At 39.9% G+C, this 21043-nt stretch overlaps 1 protein-coding gene across 1 annotated transcript in view; it reads right to left on the reverse strand.

Moving 5' to 3' along the window:
- Positions 1–16: 16 nt before the first annotated feature.
- Positions 17–21043, reverse strand: part of myo1f (myosin IF) — a 135755-nt gene continuing 114728 nt past the window's right edge. Inside the window, exons 22-28 of the mRNA XM_020511023.2 lie at positions 18077–18222; positions 16019–16165; positions 14207–14355; positions 12276–12359; positions 11211–11424; positions 8735–8898; positions 17–4737 (exon numbers count right to left, since the gene is read on the reverse strand). Coding sequence (XP_020366612.1) covers positions 4661–4737; positions 8735–8898; positions 11211–11424; positions 12276–12359; positions 14207–14355; positions 16019–16165; positions 18077–18222 — 981 coding nt within the window. The 3' untranslated portion in view covers positions 17–4660. The remainder of the gene's footprint in view (positions 4738–8734; positions 8899–11210; positions 11425–12275; positions 12360–14206; positions 14356–16018; positions 16166–18076; positions 18223–21043) is intronic.

Here is a 21043-nt window from a genome sequence, read left to right on the forward strand (position 1 = left end):
TCTGATGCTGCTTGGCCTGCTATGTTCATCCAGCTCTACACCTTGTTATCTCACCTAATTTAAATATAGATTTGCTTTGACCAACAGTAGGATGCACAATGTATACTCCAGGAAGGTGAGACAAAATAGTGATTACTCTTTCTGCACATTATTAGGGTTCAGTTTCAGAGAAATTAATTTATTTGGTTTAATTTTGTTCATGGTGGCTTGGAGTGAGTTTGTTTCTCTGCGTGATGAATAATAAAATCCACATGCCTGATTTTCATCACTCAGCCATTGGTGCTCCACCAGCTCTTTGACCAGACTTTTGATCATCCATCCTCATATCTCCTTGCTGGCTCTGTCTTGGGAACTTTAACTCCTTTAAAGGTCTTACATAAGTGCAACTTTGTGGGTTATCTTTGGAAATGAAAAACTGCAAAATCAAGAGTTCTTACAAAGGTAAAAAAGACACATATCAAAGACTTAATCCTTAGGATATAAAAATATATAGCAAGCTCAACTGATTGTGTCATTCTCACATAATGTATTAAGAAACATACTATTTAGAAAAATTGAACGCACCCAAAGTTTTTTTATTAAACTTTTGAATGACATGCATTTTCTGTAATGATAGGTCTGTGATTTCACACAGTTTTCATTTTTTTCTAGTATAACCTCACTCACAGTCCATTCAGAGGACAAAGTGGGCAAGAGGTTAGTCTAGCTTTCTGAGAATTGGACCTGTTGAGGCCATAGGTGATGGATTTTGACATCCTATCCTTTTTCCAGTATCGTTTTTTTTGTGCTTTACAGCAAAAGCTTAAATTCCTATAACACTTCTGGCAAAGACCTGAGTCACTTCATAGGAATATTATTCAGTAAGACTGGATGTCGAACTACATGAAGAAACATTGGGCCAGATGATTGAAAAGTTTGTCAAATGGATAGCTTTTAAGAAATATCTAAGAGGAGGAGGAGGAAGTAGAGAGATAGAGAAGTTGAGGGAGGGAATTTCACAGTTTAGGGTCTAGGTATTGTCATTCAATTAAAACAAGTGATGCAGCAGAGGTCAGAATTGGAAGAGTAGTGAATTGGACTGTTAATGAGCTACAGGAGGTTACAAACATAGGGAGAGGAGAAAGCAACAAGGTAGTTGAAGACAGGAATAAGAACATTACAGTTGAGGTTCATTAGATTGGGAGACAATATAGTCCAGCAAGCTAATGGGTAATGGGGTAAGTGGAACGTTTGCAGTTAGGATAGATAGCAGATTTTTAGACTATCTCAAATTTAGAGAGGGTTAGAGATAAGAGGCCAGATTAGACTGTCTTAGAATTGTTAAATCCAGAAGTAACAAAGCCATGAGTGAGGGTTTCAGCTGTGAAGATAATCACCAAAGTAATTCAGCAATTAAGGTGTTAAATTTAATTTCTGAATTAGGCAGTATGAGAATCTGAAGCTTTGCCAGAAGCAAGCTTATAGTGTTACAAATGGTTATGGAGGTATGGATGACTTTGCCCCTGTTTACTGAGAATCAGATTTTTTGAAAACAGATTATTTTGATCCATCAATTTTTTCATCTTTGATGACACTAAATAATAACAATGTTTTTCTAGACCTACAGAGAACAGTAATTTATTGTTAAAAATTTAGCTTTGCGGATCAGCAGAGATAGACCAAAACTGTTTTGTGTTAACAGCACGTACAGTCTGGTCTGCTAGGCTCTCCTGTTAATTTGCTATTAATGAATGCTTGAGACAAAGGCACTTCATTTTACTGAGAAACTATACTTGGATTGTGAAAATGATCTTCTTAACATATTTGTTTGACTATCCAGTTTTTCCTTTGAGATTTAAAGGTTGTGTTTAAATTTAAAGCAGAATTTTCACAACATAACAGCTTTTAATTGAACATCTAGTCACCACTCCTTATAAAGTAGATATGTTGTTGAATATTTACTTTCGTTAGTTTTGTTGCTATATATAAACAATAGGGATTGGGTCAGGGTAGGATGCTCTTCAGAGGGTCAATGTGGATTTGATGGGCTGAATGGCCTGTTGCCACACTGTAGGAATTCTGTGATCCTATGAACAGAGAAAATAGAAGCAGGAGTAGGTTATTTAGCCCATCAAGTCTTCTCCAGCACTCAGTATGATCATGGCTAATAATGTAACTAAGTACCTTATCTCCCCATACCTTTTGATCCCTTTAGCCCCAAAGAACTATATTTAGTTCCTCTTGAAAACATTCAATGTTTTGAAAACACAAATTGCTGGAGATCACAGTGGGCCAGGCAGCATCCATGGAGAGAGAGAGGGCTCTCCTTCTTAACTGTGTCCCCTGGTTCTAAGTGAATTGATTGTCCTTAATTATTCTATAATCAATTATATTGTACTCATTATTACAATGTAAATCAGAACTGATTCCTATAATAAATATTCTTAAGTAATTAGAGGTTTGTAGTTTCACACTTAATTCTACAAGAACCCACAATTGGATAACAATATCCTTGAATTCCTAAGCTAGGATTCTATTGGTTCGCTTGGCAAGTTGATTCTGTTGTAGTTTATCTGTAGATAGATTCTATCCTGAGATAATTTTGCTAGTTTGAAAACTTCTAATAGGGAGGACATTTCATTACAGGACCAAGTTTATAATTAGTAACATTGACTAAATTTTTTAATGATCTGAAATCTTGCCTAGTTTAGGATTAAATCTAACAATAATGGATGGGGGTGGGGCCTTAAAGATTATTAATTCAGCAACAGATGAGTGGAGGAGGTGGGATAGGATGTGGGCATTGTCATAGAATTGGAAGTCGACAGACTCGTGATCACATGAAAGTGCAGTTTGTCGCTCATGCTAGGGTCAAACACAACAACAGTGTTGCAAACAGTCTGCTTTGATATTTACTAGGCACAGGAATGAAGTTGGTTGCTAAGACAATAGATCATAACATTGGTTTTCTTGATATTTTGTGGAAGAACATTTTTCTCTTCCAATACTGGATGTTGAACAAGAGTCTGACAACTTAGAGATGATGCAGGGACTAAGGCACGGTAGAGATGAATGTTGGTTAGCTCAGATTAGCTGGATGACTGGCTTACAGTACAGAGTGGTGCCAACAGTGTGGGTTCAATTCCCTGGCACTTGAGGTTACCATGAAGGATCCTCCTTCTCAAATTCTCCCCTAACTTGAGGCATTGTCACCTCAGGTTAAAGCACCACCAGTTGTCTCTCTTTAAGGAGAGAGCAGCCCTTTGTCTGGTAAGACTGTGGCAAATTTGCCTTTCCTTTAGTGAGGTAGAGATGGGTGTTGTCAGCAATCATATGCAACTTTATGCTATGATTTTGATGATGTCACTGACGGGAAATTTGAAGACAGGAAATAGAAGGCGACATGACAGTTGAATGAGGTTTACTGAACCAATCCCTGAGTAACTGTCCCTTTAAATAAACAATCTAATGCACATAGATTCAAAGACTTATACAGCATGGAAATAGACCCTTTGGACCAACTTGTCCATGCCGACCAGATATCCTATATAAATCTAGTCCCATTTGCCAGCATTTGGCCCATATCTTTCTAAACCCTTCCTATTCATGTAGCCATCCAGATGTCTTTTAAATGTTGTAATCGTACCAGCCTCTACCACTTCCTCTAGTAGCTCATTCCAGACATGCACCAACCTCTGCCTGCAAAAGTTGCTCTTTAGGTCCCTTTTATATCTTTACCCTCTCAGCTAAACCTATGCCCTCTAGTTTTGGACTTCCCCACCCAGGGAAAAGACCTTGCTGATTTACCCTATCTCTACCCCACATGATTTTATAAATTTCTATAAGGCCACTCCTCAGCCTCCGACACTCCTGGGAAAATATCCCCAGCCTATTCACCCTTTCCCTTTAGCTCAAACCCTCCAACTGTGGCAACATCCTCATAAATCTTTTCTGAACCCTTCCTAGTTTCACAATATCCTTTGTATAGGAGGGAGACCAGAATTGCAGGCAATACTGTATGTTGCCCTGTAATTGTCAGTACTTCTTCTTGTAACTCATGTTACATTTTATTGTGTACTAAGCAAGAAGACATTATCAAAGTACTGCTCCTAATTGGCTTGAATGTGCCCTATTTGTGCTAAGTACCTTCCAACACAAAATCTACCTCAAAATAGACATTTTTCATTGGTGGTTTGTATCCTATAGCAAAAGGGAAAGATAATACAAATAATTTATGCTAACTCAATAGTTTTAGCTAAGCTTCATTTGCTTATCAAACCTTATAACAAGTAAAAGCTACAAAATGTATGTATATACATTCAAATCTCCTGCTAATTTCTTTTTAAACAAGGGTTTTCACTGATGTCTTAATTACAGCACTGGTTATAAATTGTGACTGTAAAACCCCAGTTTAAACTGATTTTTTAAGCAGCTTTATTGTTATAATGGTAGGTAGATGGAGTTGAGATGCAGATTAGTTATGATCTAATTGAATGTTGGAACAAATAGGAGCTGCTGAAAGGCCAGTTTCAGTTCCCATAAATGCGTATTGAGAATGAAGCCATTCCTGAATAAAAAGTTCCTCTTGGATGATCGCTCTGTTGCACAGGTTGTCCATTAGCTGATCCATTTTTCTTTGCTTCTGATTCTCTGCCAGATTTGGAACCAAGTTCACAATAGTTCATATTTTCTCCACGTAATTTCCTGGAAAAAGACCTTCTTTTCCATGTAAACGACCCTTCCACCATCCTGACGGATCTGGAAAATTCAAGGTATTCATCAGATTTGCATACATGTCCATGTTCAAATTCTCATGTACACTTTTAAAAGAAAATGTAAACTAAATCAGGCTACCAGTTTGCCAAAGAAGACGACCTGTTCTCTCCGCAAGTTAAAAATTAAGCATCAAATAAACTATTTTTGTCTTATTTTGACTGGTGGACATTATTATAAATTCAATTCAATGTAGAGGGGATGAATCTAAACAGGGCCACGCCATTGACATGAATGTTGCAGAGCAGGCTGCAGAAACTGAAGTGTGGATTTCACACTGAGTATCACAGATTACATGAGCATCTGCGATCAGTTTGAACTGGCCTTGGGAGCCAAGGTAAATCAAGGCAAGAGTAAGGCCATGTTCTTTGGGAACTGGACCAACTGATCCTTTATCCCCTTCACCACCAGGACAGATTACCTGAAGGTGCTGGGAATGTGGTTCAGAGAAGCTGAGGCATTTTGCAAAAACTTGAGAGGAATGTATCGCCAAGGTGAGGCCGAAACTGGGCTTTTGGGAGTACCGTTTCTTCTCCGTTTTGGATAAAAGCCTGGATATCAGGTGTGAGGTACTCTCTCGTGTTGTTGTACATGCCGCAGGTCTGGCCCATTCCCTGGACCTGTGCCGTTGCAGTCACCTGAGCCATCTACTGCTTCATCTGGAGGTCTAAGATGGACTGTGTCCACAGGGACATCATGTACAAAACTCTGGATAAGGAGGTGAAGAACATACCCACCTTCACCCTGAAGGCCACCTTTGTGTGCAGCTGCATCGAGCTGTGCGTAGACCCACGGTATGCAAACACCAAGAGTCACTGTGTACTGAGGTTCTACCTGTCCCCAGTGTGTTGTGAAGGATGGACATAGACTTCTTGCTATGGAACGCTCCAAGTAGTTGGACAATTCTGTATCACCTGTCCTTTGTGGAGAAATTTGCAAAGAAATACACTGTTGACCACAAGTCCATCAGGTAGTGGTCAGCACATAGCGTCCTTGAGACACTGTGGGAAAAGGAGGTGGTGAATCCTGTTGCGTGATTCCCTCAGCAAACTGTCAAAGTCATTTGGTAGAATGCCTCTTCACCAGAACTTCCTAACAAGCACCAAGACGTTGCTTGGCTGGTGCTGAGATGGGTAGTATCCGCCATGTCCTTCAGATACGCTCAGAGTATCTGTGCCACCACATGCTGCTCTGGGAGCAGCTGCAGGCAGGGGACAGACTGTCACACATCTCCTGCTGGTATGTGCCTTTGCAAAGGAATTCTGGAGAGAGATGTAATGGTTTTTGTTGAGGTTTGTCCTGGGCAGCTCCATGACGCGCGACTCTGTGCTGTGCGGTCTGTTCCCCGGGATGCACATCGAGACAAACATCGACTGCATCTGGAGGGCCATCAACTCAGTGAAAGACGCTCTTTGGTCTGCCGGAAACGTGTTGGTCTTCCAGAGCAAGGAGTTGACCTTGACTGAATGTTGTAGACTGGCACATTCCAAGGTCCAGGACTACATGCTAGGGGATGCACTAAAGCTTGGGGCAGCTGCCATGAAGATGCAGTGGAGAAAGACCACCAAGTAAGGTCTTTTGCCCAAAGTACAATAGAGGTCTGTTCAGTTATCGGAACATCCTGGTGCCTCAAGTGTATGTAAATATTGTGTTGTATAAGTAAGAAATGCCGTTTGTTTGCCCTCCATATGTAAAGACTATACAGAATCGAACTGATCTAGTGACTATGTATGCACATAAAGTATATTTTTGAAATAAAAAAAATGGTGGATTAAATGTAATTTTAGCACACTCAGATCAAGCAGCAAGGAAAGAAGGAAAGGAGGCAGAAAACAGGAAACAACAGGCCAGTTAGTGGGATGTCTGTCATGGGGAAGCTATTAGAATCAGTAATTAAGGAAGTTATAACTGGGCACTTGCCAAAACTCAGGCTAATCAGGAAGAGTCAGCATAGTTTTGTGAAAGGGAATTCCCGTTTTAACAATTTGTCGGAATTTTTCGAGGGAATAATATGTGCTGCAGATCGAGGGAAGGCTGTTGATTTAATGTATGTGGATTTCTAGAAGGCATTTGAGAAGCTTCCACACAAAGGTATATTAAGCAGTGTAAAAACCGAAAGAACAGCAGATACTGTAAATCAGGAACAAAAACAGAAGTTGCTGGAAAAGCTCAGCAGGTCTGACAGCATCTGTGGAGAAAAGAATCAGAGTTAACGTTTCGGGTCCGATGACCCTTCCTCAGAACACTGAGACAAACATCAGACCTGAAACGTTAACTCTGATCTTTTCTTCATAGATGCTGCCAGACCTGCTGAGCTTTTCCAACAACTTCTGTTTCTATTACGCAGTGTAATACTCATGGTCTAGGGGTAATAGTCTTTCTCAGATTGGCAGGATGCAATGAGTGGGGATCCACAGGATTTGCGCTGGGCCCTCAACTGGTTCCAATTTTTGTCAATCATCTGATTAAAAGATATTTAGATAAATACATGAATAGGAACGGTTTGGAGGGATATGGGCCAGGAACGGGCAGGTGGGACTAGTTTGGTTTGGGTTATGTTCAACACAGACTGGTTGGGTGGAAGGGTCTGCTTCCGTGCTGTTTAACTCTATGACTCTATAGGTAGAAATGTATGTCATGAAGATAACAAGTATGCAGATGGCTATAGGCAGGCAAAGTGTGTGAGCAAAAACCTGGCAGATGAAGTGTAATGTGTGAAAATGTGAAGAGTAACAAAGCAGAGTATTACTTAAATGGACAGCCACTGCAACATTCCAAAGTGCAGAGAGATCTAAGTGTTCTCATGCATGAATCACAAAATGTTAGCATTCAGGAACAGCAAATGATTAAAAGAACTTTTAGGATGCTACACTATAAGAGAAGTTGCACATAAAAGCGAGGATATGTAGTTATAAGGAGCATTGGTGAGATCACATCTCAGATATTATGCACAGTTTTGTTCTCCTTATTTAAGGAAGGATGTAAGTGCATTAAAGGTGGTTCACAGTTGGTTTACTAGATTGATACCTGAAATGAGCACATTGTTTTCACTAGAGTTCAGAAGACTGAAGGGTGATTTGATAGAAATTTATAAGACCCTGAATGGTTTTGAGAAGGTGGACATGGAAAGGATATTTACTGTTGTGGATGGGTAGAGAATTAAGGGATAATGTTTTAAAATGAGCAATCGTCATTTTAGAACAGAAATGAGGTGAAATTTCTTCTCTGAAGGTTAGGTGACTTTGGAACTCTCTACCTCAGAAGGTGATGGAGGTGAGATCTTTGAATATATTTAAGACAGAGGTGGATAGATTCTTCTTAAGTATGGGAATGAAAAGTTAATGGGATAGATGGGAATGTGGACCTCAGAACACCAACAGATCCACTATGATTGTATTGAATGGCAGACCAGACTTGAAGGGCCAAATAGCCTGTTGCTGCTCCAATTCATATGTTCATACTTGTAAGGGCGTCAGGAGATTTGCAGGATAGGCCAATAACTTAATATGACATAACCCCTCGGTGGGTGGTTACTGGGGTTAGGCCAAAGAACCCATTCATAGTGTTCAACTTTGTTTCTCCAGATGCCAGAGACAGAAATAAGCCACATCACTTCAAATATTAGCAATGTTGTGTGATTGATTCAGTTGTGTATTCGCTTGACAACTCACTTTGAATGAAGTGGTAAGTCATTTAAATCAAAAAAAGCCCTGATACTGTCTCCAGCGATACTTCCATAAATTGAATTGTTGGAATTCAAAGAGAAAAATTTTGAAATTTTCCAGGTCTAGCTATAGCTCCCATAAGAACAAGAAAACATAGAAGCCAATTCATATATAATACTTCAGTTGTAAATAATCAGTATTTAATATATGGGAAAGAAAGATGCAACAGTGCTTTGAATCTAATATGTATTCTTTGTTTCCTAGCTGTGATCAGCAAATTATATTTTTTAACATATGTAACAGCTGCATTTTCTTACCTTCAAGAAGGATTTCAATGATGTCATTGACATTGAAACTGATTTCATCTACATCCTGCCCTGTGTACTGATAGAGTGCCCTACATCTTGGACGCTGTGTTTGTGGTTTTGGGCGGCCCACACCAGGCAGAGGTCTTTGAGATACACTTCTTCTTCTTTGCACTCTACAAAGATACATTAATAACAAGAGATTCATTGCACCCTGAAGCATAGTTTCTTCAAATATTATTTGCACGGGGATATGGGCAAGATTTTGGTAAGCAGTGGCCACCATCTTGCCCAGGGATGCTGGCCTGGCTAACGATGCCTATATCCCATGAATGAATTAGAAAAGAAATTCAGCCACTGCTGAGTGTCTCAAGGGCAAGTTTTGTAGCCTGGCACTGGCCCAGATAGGAATGTTAGTGTCCTTTCCCTGAAAGATAACAGAACCTGTTGAGTTTTCACAACAATTCAGCTGTACTTTTTGGCACCAGCCCACAAATGGCCACATATTGTTGAATCTACAGTTTCAGAACTTAGCACAATGGGACTTGAATCACAACTGCTGGTTTCCTGGTCTAGCAACACTACAATTATGTCACTGTACATGGCCATCCTGGCACATTGGTTTAGACTGAACCAATCAAGTAAGGGTCCTGATTTGAGCCTCATCCATTTCTGCAGATTATTGTTCTGTTGGGTCAATAGAACACTGATGTTATCCTACCCTGTAATTCTGGTGTCTGCCATTGATCAGACAGTACGATCCTGTTCAGTTCACTAAAGAGAAAAGTAAAGTGCCCTTTGTGGAGAATCTGCAAGGAAGGCATCAGCCTCTTGGCCTTGAGCACTGCTACTTCTAAACCAGTGACTGCCTCAGAACCCACATACCCTCATTTACTTTGGATTACCAGCCAAAGGTCCATCATTCCCACAGGCACTTTGGCCAGGTTGCCAGCCAGTTGAATGTTAATGAGGCCTGGATAAGCCAAACCTCTCGCTCCCAAATCTGTCTCTAGGCAGGGAGTTAAAATCACCAACACCATCTCAGAGTTTCTGGTTGCATGCAGTGTTGAGTGGTTTTAATAAATATTCTACAATGCTTGCAGTGGTGTACTTTTTAAATTCAGACTAAGACCGGGAATGTGTGGGTTGTCTTATGAGAGCACATTGGATGGGTTAGGCTTGTATCTGCAGGAGTTTTGAGGAGTGAGAGATGACTTGATTGAAGCATACAAGGTCCTGAAGATTTTCCACACAGTAGACATGGAGAGGACGATTCCTGTTATGGGGTAATCTAGAATTAGAGGTAATTGTTTAAAAACCAGGGGTCATCCAAATCAGAGTTTAGGCATTTTTTGTTTTCTCAGAGGGTTGTAAGTCTTTGTAACTCTGTCCCTAAAAAGGTGGTGGAAGTGTAGTCCTTGAATTTTTTTTTTAAGGCAGAGGTGGGTAGGTTCTTGTTAAAGGAAGGGTTTGAAAGGTTACCGGGGCATATGGGGATGTAGATTTGAGATTACAGTCAGATGAGCCATGATTTTGTTGAATGGCAGGTCAGGCGTGAGGTCCAGATTGGCATAATCCTAATTCATATGTATGTTTGTATGCATAAGTGTTCTTCTTTCATAGATTAATACAGTCAACCTAACTTAAATCCAAAACCTTTCTCATGACAAAAAAGTGACCATAAATCCCACTGATGGTAAAAATCAGGCTGGCACGGTGGCTCAGTGGTTAGCACTGCTGCCTCACAGCGCGAGGGACCTGGGTTTGATTCCAACCGTAGGTGACTGTCTGTGTGGAGTTTGCACATTCTCCATGTGTCTGTATGGGTTTCCTCCCACAATCCAAAGATGTGCAGTTTAGGTCGATTGAGCATGCTAAATTGCTCATAGTAACCAGGGATGTGTAGACAAGGGGATTAGCCATGGGAGATGTAGGTCTATGAGGGTAGAGTAGACAGTTGAGTCTGGGTGGGATGCTCTTTGGGCGGTCACTGTGGACTTGATGGGCCAAATGGCCTGCTTCTTCACTGCAGTAATTTTATGTGATACAGGCCTTCAGCTGAACGACTCGTCCTACTGAAAAGCATCTCCAAAAACAACAGAGATAGTAGGAACTGCTGATGCTGGAGAATCTGAGATAACAAGGTGTAGAGCTGGATGAACACAGCAGGGCAAGCAGCATCATAGGAGCAGGAAAGCTGACATTTCGGGCCTAGACCCTTGTTATCCAAAAACAACAATTTGCATTGATATAGAATCTCTAATGTAATACAACATCCTTTGCTATTTCACAGTGGCTTACACAACAAGATATGACAGTAACAGCATTGCATTACTCAACATAAGGTTAGTTTTAATTAGGTGCTGAAGTCCTTTACTGGGATATGAAGACACAATGTTCTGAATCAGGGATACACATAATGTTAACTGTACTGGATCACCTTTATTTGACCCTGTATATCTCCTACACAGCATATTTTGTGACCTACCCTGCAACTCCCTGATCAGGAACTTTCATGAATTCCATATTAGCATCATTGTTTGTTGTTCTTCTTGCTTTAGTGGTTGCACCTTGTTTTGGCAGCGAAGGCATTTCAGAACTGATGGTGCATATTCTTGGTCCTTTCATGGGTCTGGAATAGGTTTGATCCTGTTTCGTCTGATTATTTTGTGGGAATCTTGGTGCACCATTCCGACATTGCCCTGAAGTAAGAAAAATAGCCATTGTTTGAAAGACTTTATCCTTTGAAATTCTATTTGGGATGAGCGTTAATTTCACTGTGTGCAGTCCTGATTTAGCATTTTTCAATTGCAAAACAAGTAAAATGTACAATTTGGAGCAGTACAATGAATATTGAGATATGAGATCCAACAGCAGATCATATGCATACCTCACAGGTACACACATTACTTTGTTAGGAGTGCCCCTACTACTTACTTCAGTAAGTTTCAGCAGTGTTCATATTGTTCCTATTGTTGTTAAAAATTATTATAGGATTTCAGACAACTAAATGATTATTGATTGTATTAGAAGATAAATGTTTAACATAGTCACATGAAAATGTTTAATCTGCTATTTTAACATTGGCATTATTTTATTTATGTGAGTTATTGCTTAACCTCTTTAACACTTGAAAAGGAAAAGAAAATCTCTCCACAGTTTTTTTTTGCAACCGCTGAGATCTAGACAAAGCAGGCTAATTTTCCCGTCTCTTCCTGTTTCGGGATGCTGAGATCCCAGATTGTAAAGATCAGGAGAAAGCTTGGAAGGAGCCCTGTTTCAATTGCAGGAAGATTTCCTCTGTTGAGTTTGCAGCAACATTACTACAGATAATTAATTTAGCACATTGACAGTTAACTATTCCCTCATGCATGCTCCATGGCAATGACTCTACCAACCAGAGCATTCTTGTAATTCTGCCCTATTAAGTGAACGCTTTGGTAGCAGGAAATATTGAAAGCTGCCACATATTTGTCAGCATGATAAAGAGATTGTCTGCACTTCTGTTGCTTTGTTTATTTACATAAATTGATTCTTATACACCATTGCTTACCTGATGGCGGTGGTGGGGCAGCTCTGTTTGGAGTACCTTTTGTAAATCGTCTGCTCTGTGCAACAACACCTTTCCTTGTTGGCTCTGTAACAAAGAAGGGAAAAGTAATGTTAGTGTCTCACAGCACAGAGGGTATGGCCAGCTACTATGCAGTGACAGCTGTTTACTAATTCAATATAAATGCCGTTCTAAAACAATGCAAAAATCTTATTCTCTGTGCATGTCAGCAAGCATTGCTGGCAATATGTAATTATTTCAGACAACACTTGCTATATTGCTAACAACTTGGAAGAGTGTGTGGGAGTAACAAAGGGCTGGGAAATTGAATAGTTCGAGAGAATAATGGAATTGGTAACAAAAGGATAGGTGGGGGGAAAATGGATAGTTTTGGGTTAACACATGCGCTTGTTAATCTTAATGTCTGAGACATATAAATAATAGATATATTTTGCTTAAAATATGCTCAGTGCAGCATAATAATGAAATGCAAATTGTAACAGTTTGATGAGAAGAATTCATGGTGAATATTCCTGTCACCATTTCCTATCCCCAGCCCTGGTTCTAAGCAGGATCCATGGACCCAAAAAGAGATCTGCACGGTAAATACAGTGAACAGCTAACAAAGTGTTGATTATGAGATATACACCATGCAGCGAGAGCAAGAACCACTTGTATTTCCATTGAAATAAAATAAAGATCTGCAGATGCTGGAAATTGAAAACAAAATCATAAATTACTGGAGAAACTCATCATCTGTGGAGAGAAAGCAGAGTTAGCATTTTTGAGTCCAGTGACACTTCTTTAACTGCAAACAGGCATATTTCTATACAAATTTGGTATTGAGCTGCATTATCAGATGTTGGGGCAGGCAAGCAAAAGCTTGGCCAATGAGGAAGGTTTTAAGAAGTGTCATAAAAGAGGAGGAAGATAGACAGTGGAAGAAATTTAGCAAGCAATCATGGCCATGCATGATTAAGCAATGAAAATTGGGGAGTCTCAAAATGTTTTAAGGCTGGAACAGATTATAGAATAGAATGGAGTGAGGCCATGGAGGAATTCAAAAACAAAGTTGAGAATTTTAATGTTGAGGCTTAGCTGGACTGGGAGTCAATGTGGGACATTGAGCAGTGGGGTGACACTGAACAGGACTTGGTGTGAGTTAGGGTATGAGGTTGGAAGATGGGAGGTTGATCAGGACGGCATTAAATTAGCTGAGTCTAGAGGTAACAAAGGAGTGGAGGAGGGTTCCAGCAGCAGCTGAACAGAGATAGGGGAAGAGGCAGGTCATGTTACAAAGATGAAAGAAGACTGCATTTGTGATGGAGGCAGAAACTCATCATTGGTGAAATACTACACCAAAGCTGTGAATGACCCGATTCAGTCTCAGCCAAGTCCAGGGGGATAGAGTGGGTTCCAAGTGAATGGATGTTGTGAATGATGATCAGAGACAATGGAACGGTATGAAGTCAGTGGAAGTGGGTTGATTTTGAATAACTTAAATTTCATCCAATTTGTCTTCTCGCTACTCAGTTTCTGCTCAAGCAGGACTGGATATGTGACAAGTGGTGCAAGAAATCAATGACTTTGGTGTGGAAACTGACACTGTAGTTTTGGATGAAGCCACTGAGGGGCTAACTATACATGAAAAATTTGATATTTTATGTTCTATGAAGGGTGAATATTCATGACATAAACATAAATATTAAAACATATTTGGCATTCTCTGATTAACTGGTATGCTGTACCTCCATATCTTTAGGACTCTGAATTTGAAAGGATTGATACAAGCAATTTATTAGTTGCCTAATGCAGCATGTTCCAGTCATGGAAACAGCTCTCTTTCTCTCAACTTATCCTTTTTGGAAACTGTAGCATACACAACAAATAGCTATTCAATGCTACTTCATAGGGTATCATGCAGAAGCACTTACTTGAATTTTTGGGTAATCCATCTCCAATGCTAATGTTAAGTGTCTTCCCTGCAGGTTTAAGCACCACCATGTCCCCCTGGCCTCGGGTGAATATCAGATTTCGAGTACCACCACCTCCCCAGCCTTCCTTCTTGATTTTGAATTGTATGCTATTAAATGCAAGCAAAATAACATGAAGCTCCATAACTAAAAACAGCAGATAACCTTGAATCATTCCTTAAAAGTATCAATATTTAAAATGTTAAGTTTTGCATCATTGATTGAATACACAGTTTACTACCCAAGTTAAAAAATAATTTAAAATTGGTGTTTACGAAGGTATATCTGAAGGGTGCAGAGGACGTGAATGGGCAGGAATTTACATGCCTTTATAAACAAAGCCAGTAAAAAACAAAGGAAGTTATGATGAACCTTCATAATACACTAGTTCAGCTTCAATTGAACTATTGTGTCCAATTCTGGGCACCACACTTTAGGAAGGATGTGTAGGCTTTAGAGACAGTGCAGAAAAGATTCATGCAAATGGTTCCAGGTGCAAGGGTCTTCAGTTTTGCAGATAGATTGGAGAAGCTGCGTTCTCCTTAGAAAAGAAAAAATCAAGATGAAACACAATAGTCATGTTCAAAATCATGAGGACATTAGATGAACTAGATAGGGACAAACTGTTACCATTGGGAGAAGGATCAGAGGACACTGATTTAAAGGTGAATGGAAAAAGAATCAAAGGTATTACAAAGAAAAACTTTGGAACAATGAGTGTTCAAGGTACAGAATTCACTAGCTGAGAATATCATGCCGCACACACAATTGGGGCTTTCAGACAAAAACTGGATGAGCACCTGAAGGGAAGAAACATTTTGGGTATTGCCCTTCTTCAGGATACGCTCCTGAAGAATGGTAATACTCTAAAACTTGACTTCTCCTTTCCTCCAGATGCTGCCTGACTTGCTGTATTCTTCCAGCTTCCAGTTTGTCTACCAGGAATTCTATGAGAACCAGCATGACCACAACTGACCAAGTGGCATCCTTCCTCTTGTGACCATGTATCATTCCAAATGAATCATCCATCCGCATACATTGTCCCTTCGAAATACAGATCCCATCACATCACATGAATCCACATTTCAGTTAATGTGCAGCTTGGAGACTCAAAACCCAGAAACCAAATTGCTTCAATCTGTTCAGATTGCAGATTCTGACTTGCTGAGTTGATGTGAACTTTTCATCTATGGATTGCCTACCCTGAATTGGAGACCACATTAGGCTAATAGCAGGACCAATAATTCTGCAGACTAGTTTAGAATTTACATTCTATTTCACCCAGTCATAGAATAAACCAGACTGATTTATAGTCTAGATGCAGTGAAACCCTAAGATTATATTTACTGTTTTAAAATTCCTTTTGTTAAAAAATATCATTGTTTTAATTGTACTGACAGGAATATCAAATTCATTGGTTACTATAATAATACTTTGATAGCCCATTTGATTGTAGTCTTATGAGTGTTACAACTGCAGTTATTTGTTACTTATATTTTAATTTGCCTAATATTTGCTATTTGTAAGGAAGGAGAAGGTTCCTGTGGGACATAAAGAACGTCATATTGATCTGCTGAATGGTCTTTTTCTCTGCTGTAATTTTATGTCCATCTATAAAATTGTGGAGGACACGCAGTAAATACTGTGAGAATAAAAGTCTAGAAAGAATTGTATGATATTCATTATCAAAGCAGATAATATCACAATCTATCATCACAGTCATTTGCATTATTATCACAAGACTAAAGAAGTATAAAGGAAGAGTTTTCTTACGAGTCAGCGAATTTGAGCTGTAATTTCTGATGTGTTAACTCTTCAGTTCGTTTGCACAGAAGACTAACAAATTCAGTCTTAAAAATGGACTCCAGGAGACTATCATACTCTGGTTCATGCAGGACAACAAAATCATCTTGCCTGGTGCTGAAATAAAACCACAAGATGGTCATTATCTTGTGTGCAATCTCTCCAAGGTGCAGTTGTCACACCTTTCCATAGGTACATGTGATAGCAGATCTGAAAGTGAATTTAAAATTGACAGTCAACATGCCGTATAAATAATAGGAATTCAAATAAAATGGATGAATTGAGAGTTTTTTTATTTTTGAGATGTCCAGATTCCTAAAGCTACAAGAAATAAAACAAAGAACTGTTGATGCTGGAGATCGGAAACAAAAACAGGAATTGCTGGTGAAACTTGGTAAGTCTGGTAGCAGCTATGGGAAGAAAGCAGAGTTAAAGTTCCAGGTCTTGGCTCGAAATGTTAACTTTGCTTTCTTCGCACAGTTTGATTTGGTCACCCAAGATCAGTATGAAATCAAGACCAAACTATAAAAATGCAATCAGATTTAGTAACTACAGAAGGATTGTTAGCCTGATTGAGAAGTTAAAGCTGTACAGTCTGTGCAATGGTGGGAGAGCGATTGGCTCACTGTCCATTGTCATGGGCCTATGAGAGGACCTCTGTGTCCTGCACAGGAAATGCGTGTCACAATTTCAGGATTTTTCCCCAGCAACAGTGAAGGAATGGCAATATAGTCCCAAGGGTGTGTGTTTTGGAATGGAAATTGCAGAAGATGGCATTATTATGCATCTGCTGCAATTGTTGGTCCCAGTTGTAGTGATCACGGGTTTGAAAAGTGCTGTTGGCGTGTCATGGTGAGTTGCTGTAGCGCATGTTGTAGATGGTACAGGCTACTGCCACTGTATGTCAGTGTAGAAGATGTGAATATTGAAGGTGGTGGATGAACTGCCATTCAAGTGGACTGCTTTGCCCTGGATAATGTCAAACTTGAGTATTGTTGGAGCTGCCCCCATTCAGGAAAGTTCATCACATGCCTGACTTTTGCCATGTTGATTGTGGACAGGCTTTGAGAAGTCAGGAGGTGATTTGCTGGCTTCAGTATTCCTAGCCATTAATTTGATCTTTAAACCACAGTGTTTATATGGCTAATCCAATTCAGTTTCTGGTTAGTGGTAATGCCAGGGTATTGACAGATTCAAGTGTAACTTTTTTTAATATATAGTATCCCAACAGTGTAGAAGCAGGCCATTCAGCCCATTGAGTCCACACCGACCCCCCAAGAGTATCCCACCCAGACCTACTCTATCCCTGTAACCCTGCATTTCCCATGGCTAACCCAACCAGCCTACACATCTCTGGACACAATGGGCAATTTAACGTGGCCAATCCACCTAACCTGCACACCTTTGGACCTTGGGACGAAACTGACACAGACATGGGGAAAATGTGCAGACAGTTCCCAAGGCAGGAAACCAACCCAGGTCCCTGGCACTGTCAGGCAGCAGTGCCAACCACTGAGCCACCATGCTGCCCTCTAATTCTTAAGTTATGACCTGTCCTGGAGACAATACATCGCAGAATGTACGGTCTATACGCTTTCTGGGGTTTTTTATATTCATTCACAGGATGAGGGTGTTGCTGGCTAGGCCAGTATTCATTGCTCATCCCCTAATTGCCCAGAGGACAGTTAAGAGTCAACCACATAGCTGTGGGTCTGGAGTCACATGTAGGCCAGACCAGATAAGGATGAGAGTTTCCTTCCCTAAAGGACATTAATGAAACAGATGGGTATTTCCGATAAGTGACAATGGATTCAGGATCATCATTAGAGTCTTAATTCCAGATTTTTATTGAATTCAAATTCCAGAATCTGCTGTGGCATGATTCAAACCCAGGTCCCCAGAAAATTACCTGGGTCTCTGAATTAACTGTCCAGTGATAACACACTAGGCTGTTGCCTTTCCACACGTTTTAGAGATTTTCTAAAATAGGAAAGCAAATATGTAACCACACAAACATTAGTACAGTACCTCATAGAAACAGCAGTAATGTTCTGAATTTCAATTCTTCTCTTTAGGATCTCTTTGATTTGGCCCTTTTCAGGCCCCTTTTTAACTTTTTCTCGACCAATGAGATAAATGTACTTTGCGGAGAGTATAAGGTCACGCTTTATACCCTGAAAAATTGAATATGATTTCAGGCTCATTATTTAACAACAAACATGCTATGGTGAATACTGTGCTGATACAATAAGTAAATGAATGGATGTAATATACAGGAGGTACACTGCTAGTACAAATGATACAACACCTCCGAAGCTGTTCTTTCGTTGCCAGTCTGCAAAGTCTTACTGTAGTATTGTGATAACTCAGATTGCATTCACATCCGCGATTCCATGAATATAATTGACTGTTCAAAGTTCATAACCTGCACCATTATGGGTTTGCATAAATTATTAAAGAGTTTTAGACAACAATAACTGAACGATTATTGATTGTATTAGAAGGTAAATGCTTAACACAGTCACATGAGATTCGTTAATCTGTTGGCATTATTCTATTTCTGTGATTCTTTCTTTTCTCTGCTACAGCATAAGTTATTGGTTAACTCTTTAACACTTAAAGAGAAGAAGGCAATTAGAAAGACGGGAAAGAAGAGATCTTCTCTCCACAATTGTTACAGTCACCAAAATCTAGACAAGGAAGGTTAGGGTTAGGATTATTCCTGTCCCTTACTGCTGAGGAATGTCCTGATCCTGGACTGTAAAGGTCAGGACAAAAGAATGGAAGGAGACCTATTTCATTTGCTTTATATTTCTTTCACGGTGCTGCAAGGTTTTCAGATTTTCCATTGTGGGGACTGGCACAATAGCCGTGGAAGTGGGAGGAAGGACAACTAGGTTTAGGCTTCTCCACCTGAATTTCCTGTCATTCATATCACAGTCTTCTCCAGTACCCTTCCAATTCTATGGGAATTGTGGATGGGAAACTGAGCTGATACATCACAAACTCTTCAAGATGATCAGAATCAAAATCTGCCAGATCCCATGCTAGACACATGTCAAGCTGAATGTACTATGAAATTAGACAGTTTTTCCATATCTTATTCTCTTGTATATAGCTGCAGTTTTCCTCCTGTCTGTATCTGAATACAGGTGAAGCGGAGTGCTTGACCTGACCTGAAATGAGGTACACCTGTGTCATTAAATCATTTACAATTTACCCAATATATTATCAGGTGCAGGAATGCCCCATGACAGGATCTTGTGCCTCTAAGTGGGGACAAAGGTCCAGTTGCCTCTGAAGGCACAAGGATATTGGTGTCAGTTTCAGGCTCTAATGGCTGCTTTCCCAGAAGAGCAGACGTCTTTCAGATGAGACATTAAACAGAGGACCATCAGTCTATTCAGGTGAATGTACAAGATTCCAATCCATTAATTAGAAGAAGGGCAGATGAGTTATTCCCAGTTATTCCCATGGCTGTTGACTATCTCTCAGTCAACATTACAAAATAAAGTGCAGGTTATCCAGTCATTATCACATTGTTAATCACATTCATAATGAAAAAACACATGTTGGCAGAATACATGCCAGTCTGTAGTGTTGATATAACTAAGAACCAGAAGGCTTTCAGCTGTTGAACTTCTCCTACCAGCCCGATAGAAGGAAATCCCTGCAGCCAGAGCCTCTGATCTGAGCAGGATTAAAGTCAGGCCAAAAGATCTGATCCTTCTGGCTCCCGGTCCATTTAACCAACCAACAGGAAAGTATGAACAGAAGACCCAACACAAATTTTCCATCTCATTTACACAGTTACCTTATACTCATTCAAGGTGCACACATTTTATCTTTGCTGTGTACAGCATCTGTTCTAGGGATATGAACATTGCTGGCAAAGCCTGCTCAACCCTTAATTTCCTTCAAAAGCTGCTGGTGAGCTGCCTTCTTGAATCACTGCTGTAGGAACGCCCACAGTGGTTTTAGGAAGGGAGTTCGAGGATTTTGACACAATGACAATGAAGGAGCAGAGAAATAGTTCTAAATCTGAATGGTGAGTGAATTGGAGCAGAACCCACGGATTGCAGCATTCTTATGGATCTGCTATCCTTGTTATTTTTGGTGGCAGAAGCCATGGATTTGGAAGGTGCTGTCAAAGGAGTCTTGATGAGTTGTTGAAGTGCATCTCGTGCATCTTGCAGATGCTTTACACTCCTAACAATGTTTAATGGGATAGAATCAAGTGTGTTGCTTTGTCTTGAATAGTGTTTAGTTTTTTGATTACTGCTGGAGTTGCACTCAGGCAAGTGGAGAGTATTCGTTCACATTTCTGACTGGTGTCTTTTCAATGCTGAACCAGCTTTGAAGAGTCAGGAGGTGAGTTATTTGCCTTCAAATTCCCAGCCTCTGATCTGTTGTTGTAGCCAGAGTATTTATATCCCTGGTCCACTTCAGTTTCTGGAAACTGGCAACTCCTAGGATTTTGGTGGTGATGAAAAGTAAGAGAAGACTCAGCATAATCATTTCATGTTCTTAGTACATCTCCCTTGAGCAGTTGCCAGGCACAAACAAAAAAAATGCCTCTGTGCACAGTTTTAATATTGCAAAGTAATACCACATTGATGAGTGGACCTTGCATCGTAAGTGCCAAGAGTGATATTGGAGATATTTTTTAGATAACCCATGTCAAGTAACCATATAATTCCTTGAGAGCACATGGTTTTTTTTAAAAAAATGTTGTTAAATACCAAACTAATTCCATCCCATAGCAAGCTTAATTGAAACTTGATATTTCCATTATCATAAACCAATTTTCCAAATATAGTTTGGCAACACCACATCTAAAGTTTTGAGAAAACTTTGGTAGTTGGCATGGAGAACATCTGGACCCAGGAAGGTGGAGACGTAAAGTAAAACAATTAGAGAAAATGACTAAACAAAAGAGAAATGGAACATAACTAGTTCCCCTTTCCATTATTTGAAAATATAATTGTCAACCAT

This window comes from Rhincodon typus, chromosome 29, assembly GCF_021869965.1.
Source record: "Rhincodon typus isolate 14 chromosome 29, sRhiTyp1.1, whole genome shotgun sequence".
In the NCBI taxonomy this organism is placed as follows: Eukaryota; Metazoa; Chordata; class Chondrichthyes; order Orectolobiformes; family Rhincodontidae; genus Rhincodon; species Rhincodon typus.